General features: G+C 44.1%; 1 protein-coding gene across 1 annotated transcript; it reads left to right on the plus strand.

Annotated features, from left to right (window-relative positions):
• The first annotated feature begins 647 nt into the window (after positions 1-647).
• On the plus strand, positions 648-8,834 carry LOC132114359 (proline-rich protein 36-like). Its single transcript, XM_059522465.1, has 2 exons — positions 648-2,329; positions 8,583-8,834. The coding sequence occupies exons 1-2, from the start codon at positions 1,374-1,376 to the stop codon at positions 8,812-8,814; spliced, it is 1,188 nt and encodes a 395-aa protein (XP_059378448.1). The 5' UTR covers positions 648-1,373; the 3' UTR covers positions 8,815-8,834.
• The last annotated feature ends 254 nt before the right edge of the window (positions 8,835-9,088 follow it).

A 9,088-nucleotide genomic window follows, 5' to 3' on the forward strand; every position in this document is an offset into this window, starting at 1 on the left:
TGATTGACAACATGGTCTACAATAGTGGCCCTTATGTCATCAGATATGCGCCTATGTCCTCTTCTGCCTCGTCCTCTGTTTTGCCTTCCACCACGCATCCTTGCTCCTCTTCTTCCTCCTGGCTGTTGACCCTGTTCGTTTCCTGGTCCATCCATTGTTGGAAAATTGCAACTCTGTGTTGTGGTCTGTCTATATATGCTTCCCAATTGATTGTTCATGAGATTGTTGGTTGAACTAACACTTTACATTCCTTGAGTGAGGGTCAATTTCACCTGCACGATTCATCAATTCACATCTTTGTACAAAAGGTCTAATAAAAATTTGTAAAACTATGCCTGTGTCACGGTTCTGTTTAGTTTCATCATGGACTTAGTTGTGTTTTCATGGACTTGTCATTGGTTTTCTTCAGTCACATGTCTTTTTGTTCAGTTTTCCCGCCATTCTTTAGTTGTCATGGTAATTCATTTAATTTACTCAGGTGTTCATCGTAATGGCCCTTATTTGTCTTGCATTTAAGTTGCTGCTGTGTGATCTTTCATTTGTTCTGGTATTGTCTGTGTAATACACAGCTGTCTCGCAGTTTGGCATTCTGTGGATTTATTTAATAAATCTTGTTTCATTTTCATCATTGCCTTCATCCTTGAAATATTCGTGACAGAATACCAGAACCAAAAGGAAAATGAGAAGAAAAACAATGGACATTGCTTCCATTAATGTTGCCCTGACGTGGGGTAATAATTTACTAAAGGGAGGAACAGTGTTTGTATTCCAGCAAGGTAGAGACTTGGAACTTTATGTGGAGGAGTTCCTTGACATCTGCCATCTTGCCACCTGTGATGACGTCTGTCTTATGGAGGGATTTAGGTGTGGACTGGATGAAGATCTCCGCTTTGTCATGCCCCGCGGTGCTCGCAGCTGGACCCTAGAGTCTTATATTAACTTTGCGCTGTGGACATATGGATCCACATTCACAGTGGGCGAAGTGGAGGATGATAACAGCCTCGTCCAATCACACTGCACAGACATCGCACAGTTAGACCCAGAGCGCAACCCACCAACACCCCTCACCAAGGAGACGACAATGCCAGAGCCCCCTGCAGAAGGAGAGCTTCCGTCCACTGTGAGAATGGAGCCTGTGATGACAGCACTCACTTACGCCCCGGAGCTGAAGCCCCTATGTAAGTCTGACCAGGGGTGTGAGCCGGCAACAGCCGTCCCTGTGGGAATGTTGGTGATACATTGATACTGGGGAGGATTGGCTAATTGACTGGAACACGGAGGCACTGCTTTCCACCCTACCCCACCCTGATATTGCTACGCTTTCTTCATCGCTGCCGATTTTACCCAGCACTAAGACTGATTCTTCACCTGGTATGAACTGTGAATTATTATGTGAGATCCCAACCAACCTCACTCTCCTACCGACACTACCAATCCCATCCAATCCTCCAGCCCTTCTTCAGCTGGATGCCTGCAGCCCTTTGTATTCCCTAGTGATGCCTTCCAGCGACGTAAAGCCTCAGGTCATGCAGTCACCAGCCTCGGCTGAGTCAGTGGATCTTTTGGCTCTGCCTCTGGCCTCTGATCCCTTCCCTCCACCTCGGCCCGTCGACCATTCGGTTCCACCATGGCTCCTCCCTCCCTCGGCTCCACCAGAGACCCTCGGCCTTACGACTTCACTGGGTTCCGTTGTCCCTCCAGCTCCACCTTGGTCCGACATCCCTCTGCCTGTGCCACGGACTTACGAGCCCTCTGCAGTGATCTGTCTCTCCACCCCTACGGCTTCGGCGGGCTCCTCCTTCCCTACGGCTCCATTTCAGTCCTTGGTCACACCAGCTCAGCCTTATTCCTCGGGCACTCAGGCTCCACCTCAGATGCTCGTCGCCACGGCTCCACCTAGGTCTTCAGTGCCAGCGTTGTCGCTTGGTTCCATCAACTCTCCGTCATTGCCCTGGGATCCCCTGATATCAGCTCTGTCTCCTTCGGTCGTCCTGGAGATGTTGTCGGCCATGCGGACAACACCTTGGCTCCTCCCTCCATCGACTCCGCCATGGGGTGTCATTCATGCTGTACTTTGGGGCTGCAACATCAGGCCACAACTTCCATCAGTGCTCCTGTGGTTGCTCCCACCATCTGTGCCACCATGGAGTTTCTGCCTTTCTGCCTGCCTATTCTCACCAGCCCTCTGCCTTCTCCTCCTTTCCAGCCCTTCTCCAACTCCTCGCCCTCCTCCAAAGCCCCCACCATCCCTCCCTTACCTCTTCATCAGCGGCGCGAGGTCGCGCCTTCCAGGAGGGGGCGTTATGTCACGGTTCTGTTTAGTTTCATTGTTACGGCCCTTTATCTAATTTGGCTCGTTAAAACACATGTAAGACAAGGACCGTACATATTAAGAATCACAGACGATTGGGTGAGGTTTCAAGGTGTAAATCGTTTCTTTTAATGAAACAAATGAGAGAGCGCACCAACAATAAACAATAAATCAAACTAATAGTACAGGTAGGGCAGCAAAAAGGAAAACAGAAAACCTGACTATCTAACTCTGTAGGCAAGATCTTATCTGCTCCCGAAGAAAACAACAAACAGAGTGAGCCTTCCGGGCCACTGCTTTCCTACGCTGTGTTAACTAAATAATAAAAGTGATCAAAGAAAATACCTACTACCTGACTTGAAAATAACAAATAACAACTCAGTCCATGATCTGGAACAGTCGAGGCGAAGATCGTTGACCACTCGCCATGAGGCAAGAAACCCCAGCTGTCACTGATCAGAAGGGTGGAGACAGCTAGAGCAGTGAGAGCAGAGAGAACCGAGAGAGACCAGCCTCAATTCCGGACCAGCTTAAATACGGGGTTTCCGATGATGTCATTCATGACTGCACCTGCGATCTCAGATAGAACAATTAACATTCAGTAATTTAAAGCACCACCACATAACACCCTCACCCTTAAATCATTAATTGTAGGGTGAAAATATATATCTTACCTCAGAGACTGCAATTAATTTAGATGCGAGATAAAGCATCCGCAACCACGTTATCCTTACCCCGAATGTGACGAATGTCAAGCTCAAAAGGCTGTAGGAATAAACTCCAACGCATCAAACGTTGATTGTTATTTTTCATCCGATCAATAAAAATCAAGGGATTGTGATCCGTGTAAACAGTCAATGGGTACGAAACAGAACCAACGTAAACGTCAAAATGTTGAATAGCAAGAACAAGGGCGAGAGCCTCCTTCTCAATAGTCGAGTAACGTCGTTGATGTTTATTAAATTTACGTGAAAAATAGCAAACAGGATGCTCGACGCCAATGTGATCTGATTGAAGGAGAACAGCTCCAGCACCAGTGTTACTTGCATCAACAGCAAGAGAAAATGGAGTAGTAAAATCAGGAGCAGACAAAACAGGAGAATTAACTAAAAGGGCTTTAATTCTCTCGAAACTCGATTGACAAATCTCAGACCATTTAAATGGAACCTTAGGACTAAGAAGGTCGGTTAAGGGCGAAGCAACTACAGAAAAATTCTTACAAAAATTTCTGTAGTACCCAACCATACCCAAAAATCGACGAAGCTCACGACGTGTATTGGGCACGGGAAAATGAGTGATGGACTCTACCTTAGACTCAACGGGTCGAACTTGACCGCCACCAACAATCTTTCCCAAATAAGTGACCATAGCTCGGCCGAATTCGCACTTCGCTAAATTAACCGTAAGGTTAGCTTGAGACAAACGACTGAAAAGCGCGTCGAGTTGATCCACATGTTCTGACCAAGACGCGCTGTAAAGGACCAAGTCATCCAAATATGCTTCAACGTTATGCATGCCTTCGAGGACGTGATTGACCAGTCTCTGAAAGGTTGCCGGTGCGTTTCGTAAACCGAAAGCCATTACGGTATAATGGAGAAAATTATCTGGTGTTACGAACGCACTGATTTCTTTCGCACGATCTGACAACGGCACCTGCCAGTATCCTTTAAGCAGATCGATCTTCGTAACGAACACAGCATTTCCTACATGATCCACGCAATCTTCCATACGAGGCAATGGATAACTATCTGGTTTGGTCACAGCATTAACGCGTCTAAAATCAGTACAAAAACGAAATGTACGGTCAGGTTTTTTTACAAGCAAACAGGGTGAGCTCCATGGACTAAAACTTTGCTCTGCGATGTCATTCTCAAGCATGAAGGTCACCTCATTTTGCAACAACATTCTCTTTTCAGGACTTACCCGATATGCGTGCTGTTTAATAGGCAACGAGTCACCAATATCGATGTCATGCTCTATTAACGAAGTACGAGATGGAATATCAGAGAACAAATTACTGTACGTCTGAATAATATTAGTCACATCAGCTCGTTCGGCAACGGTCAAATGAGAAAGGTGCAAGTCTAAGGTTCGAATGATCTCAGAATTTTTCAATCTTCCCGCAACCAGTTCGGTAGAAGGAAACTCTACATCCTCCTCGAAAGAAGAATCATCACCGCTGTCCGATACAGCAGAACACAATGGGTGAATCGAAGATTCAGGACTGGACAGCGCCTCAGTGTCAGGTATATCAGCACTGGACAGCGCCTGTCCTCCGGCCACCGGAAAGTCTGTGGGTGAGACAGTTAACACAGCCGACTTTCTTCCAGACAAATCTGGCGATCTCTCAAAGTACGGCTTGAGCATGTTAATGTGACAGAGACGAGTTTTCTTTCTTCTGTCTGTCGTCGAGATAACATAATCAAGCTCACTCACCTTTTCTTTCACTCGATAGGGACCATAATAACGAGCCTGCAAGGCAGACCCAGGCACTGGCATCAGCACAAGCACCTTGTCACCAGGAGTAAAGCTACGAAGTTTAGCACGACGATCAAAATGCTTCTTCATTCGTTGCTGTGCAATCTCTAAATTCTCTTTGGCCAATTCGCATGCACGATGCAACTTAAAACGAAAACCTGAGACATAGTCAAGTATGTTATTTTGAGTTATATCACTAGTCCAATGATCCCGAATCAGCTTCAGTGGGCCACGAACAGTATGCCCGAACACTAACTCGGCCGGACTAAAACCTAACGACTCCTGCACTACTTCTCTCACTGCGAACATGACCATAGGCACTCCTTCGTCCCAATCTTTTTGAAACTCAAGGCAAAACGCACGCAACATTGATTTTAAAGTCTGGTGGAACCTCTCAAGTACTCCCTGACTTTCTGGATGGTAACAACTTGAGGTGCAATGTTGGATATGCAGCTGAGCTAAAGCTTGCCTGAACACACGGGACATAAAATTCGTGCCTTGGTCCGACTGAATAGTACGTGGAAGTCCAAACAGTGAAAAGAACTTTATAAGTGTTTTTACAATCACTGGTGCAGTGATTTTACGCAGAGGAATAGCCTCTGGAAAACGCGTTGACGTGCACATTATAGTGAGCAGATATTGGTTTCCCGACTTCGTGCGAGGCAAAGGACCGACACAATCGATCATCACACGCTCAAATGGTTCACCGATAGCTGGAATAGGATACAACGGAGCAGGTGAAACATTCTGGTTCGGTTTTCCCGTCATTTGGCACACATGACAGCTTCTGCAATAACTTGCTACATCAGTTTTCAGGCCAGGCCAGAAAAAATTTCGGAGTATTCGATCGTACGTTTTATTTACTCCTAAGTGACCGGCAAACGGGCTATCATGCGCAAGACTCAAAATTTCTGAGCGGTACGAGGAGGGAACTATTATCTGTTTGACGATTTGCCACTCATCATCAGCAGATGCAGTAGGTGGTCTCCACTTCCTCATCAACACTCCATCTTCTACAAAGTATCCTTGCGATACGTGTTCGAGTTGCTCAGCAGGAACAACAGCTTCAAAAAGGGATGACAATTTCTCATCTTTCCTCTGTTCAACCATAGGCTGCTCGCGAGATAGAGACAATTTAGTAGGCCCCATAAAATGTTCATCTAATTTTTTAACGGCACTATCTGAACCGTCAACAAAATTTGAACATTTCACTTCACAAAAATCAGAATTAGAAAAGAATGTATCACTCAAATCAAAATTACACTCAATTTCTGATTCAATAAGGTTTTTATCTTTTAGTCTCTGAGTCATAGCGCGAGTAATAGCACATGAGGGAAAAACCTCAGGATATTCCTGAGCTAAGGCATCAGCAACAGTAAGATACAAAAAAGGATCATCAGTTACCTCAGGGCTAGCAAAAACTTTTCCTCCCGCTAAGTCATTCCCTAAGATAAACGTGACATCTCGAACGGGAAGACATGGTCGCACTCCAACAACAACGCGGCCAGACACAAGGGAAGATTCAATTTCGATCTCGTGCAAAGGTACCTTAACGAAGCCCATCTCAAATCCTTGTACTAAGACACTTGAACCAACAGAGCTCTCATCAGACAACGGCAATATTCCATCCAGAATAAAACTCTGCGCAGCGCCTGTATCACGAAGTATCTTGACTGGTTTGCGCGAAGCACTACCTGACAAAGATACAAATCCGTCCATCAAAAACGGCACATATCCCTCATTTTCACACCTGTCAGCTTCCGAAGCCAACAACTCAAGTCCTTCCACTTGTGGCATGGACGTCATCAATAAACCTACCGGTTTAGGAACACGGTTTTTCTTTTTGAGCACACTGCACTCAGAAATAATGTGTCCTCGTTTCTTACAATAGAAACAAACGGGTGAGAACACAGACTTATCAGAACTTAGCGCCGCTTTATCAACAGGCAGGGGGCGTTCAAAATTACGCTGAGAAGACCGAGTGCTGTTAGCTGAAGAAAACTTTGGTGCAACACTAAACACGTTCCTATGTGTGAGCACATATTCGTCAGCCAATGTCGCAGCAACAGAACATTTAGAAGCTTTTTGCTCATTAAGATAGATTACAACGCGTTCTGGTAAACAGTTTTTAAATTCCTCTAAAATAATCAGTTCACGAAGCTCTTCAAAAGTAGTTACTTTCATGGAAGCACACCAACGATCAAACAGGGATTCTTTCTCCCGAACGAACTCAACGTAAGCCTCATCAGTTTTCCGTAAATTACGAAATTTCTGACGATAGGCCTCGGGGACTAGCTCATACACTCTGAGAACGGATGTCTTCACTTGCTCATAATTAAGAGAGTCTTCGACTGATAAAGAGGAAAAAACTTCCTGGGCTTTACCCACAAGAACACACTGTAACAACATGGGCCAAAAAGTCTTCGGCCATTTCATATTGACAGCGACGCGTTCAAAAAGAGCAAAAAATTTATCAACTTCTTGTTCTCGAAAAGGAGGAACAATACGAATATTACGACTCACGTCAAAATCAGAAGTGTCAGATAAACCCCTTTCACAAGCGCTTAACTCAATCTCTTTTAGATGGCACGCTTGCTCCATTTCGAGCTTTTTCAGTTCAAGTTCATGTCTCTCACGATCTCTAGTTCTCTCTCTCTCACGCTCCCACTCTTCTCTCTCTCTCAACAAAACTATATCGTGCTCTTTAGCTTGTAATTGCAATTTTTTAATCTGCATCGCAAGATCTTCAGAACTACCTTCAAATTCAACATCAGGATAATCCGTCATCTTTTCCTCATCACCAAAAACGCCTTGTTCATGCAATGAATCAACAAGCAGAATCTGAAGCTCCTGTTTAGTTGAAGTCTTACGAAAATTGACCTTAAAATAAGCAGCAATCTTCGTAAGATCTACTCTATTAATTTGAAACAGCTCAGCTTGCGTCGGTTTCGCAATGAAGTTCGCTAATTCAAACATGATTAAAAATAACGTCTGGTTATTAGAAGGAAAAAATTTAACGAGCACTACACGAGAAAGTATACACAGACCAATCGACTGTGATTCAACAAAGTTACTGAAGTTACTCAAGTAACAAATACAAAGTGTGAGCAGATCAAAAAGATCAAACAAAGCCACACAAAATTCAATCTCGGACGAGCCCCCAAATATGTTACGGCCCTTTATCTAATTTGGCTCGTTAAAACACATGTAAGACAAGGACCGTACATATTAAGAATCACAGACGATTGGGTGAGGTTTCAAGGTGTAAATCGTTTCTTTTAATGAAACAAATGAGAGAGCGCACCAACAATAAACAATAAATCAAACTAATAGTACAGGTAGGGCAGCAAAAAGGAAAACAGAAAACCTGACTATCTAACTCTGTAGGCAAGATCTTATCTGCTCCCGAAGAAAACAACAAACAGAGTGAGTCTTCCGGGCCACTGCTTTCCTACGCTGTGTTAACTAAATAATAAAAGTGATCAAAGAAAATACCTACTACCTGACTTGAAAATAACAAATAACAACTCAGTCCATGATCTGGAACAGTCGAGGCGAAGATCGTGGACCACTCGCCATGAGGCAAGAAACCCCAGCTGTCACTGATCAGAAGGGTGGAGACAGCTAGAGCAGCGAGAGCAGAGAGAACCGAGAGAGACCAGCCTCAATTCCGGACCAGCTTAAACACGGGGTTTCCCATGATGTCATTCATGACTGCACCTGCGATCTCAGATAGAACAATTAACATTCAGTAATTTAAAGCACCACCACATAACATTCATCATGGACTTAGTTGTGTTTTCATGGACTTGTCATTGGTTTTCTTCAGTCACATGTCTTTTTGTTCAGTTTTCCCGCCATTCTTTAGTTGTCATGGTAATTCATTTAATTTACTCAGGTGTTCATCGTTATGGCCCTTATTTGTCTTGCATTTAAGTTGCTGCTGTGTGATCTTTCATTTGTTCTGGTATTGTCTGTGTAATACACAGCTGTCTCGCAGTTTGGCATTCTGTGGATTTATTTAATAAACCTTGTTTCATTTTCATCATTGCCTTCATCCTTGGAATATTCGTGACAGCCTGACCGTTTATGACAAATAGTTCAACAATTTTGCATGTAATGGCTTATGCAAAGAACTCATGCCTAGATATTTTGAGGGGTAAGACTATTCAACAGAGAACCATTTACTACAATTTGATCAACATGACATGAGCAATTGAAAATGTGGAAAAAAGTTGACACTTGTACATTATCAATTGCAATATGTACAAAAGCAATTGCAATTTGTTCAAAGGAATA

This window comes from Carassius carassius, chromosome 33, assembly GCF_963082965.1.
Source record: "Carassius carassius chromosome 33, fCarCar2.1, whole genome shotgun sequence".
NCBI lineage: Eukaryota > Metazoa > Chordata > Actinopteri > Cypriniformes > Cyprinidae > Carassius > Carassius carassius.

Coding starts and splice junctions, on each gene's coding strand:
- LOC132114359 (XM_059522465.1), top strand. CDS start 1,374: ATGAACTGTGAATTATTATGTGAGATCCCAACCAACCTCACTCTCCTA. Junction 2,330..8,582: donor CGGTTCTGTTTAGTTTCATT/GTTACGGCCCTT, acceptor TCATGGACTTAG/TTGTGTTTTCATGGACTTGT.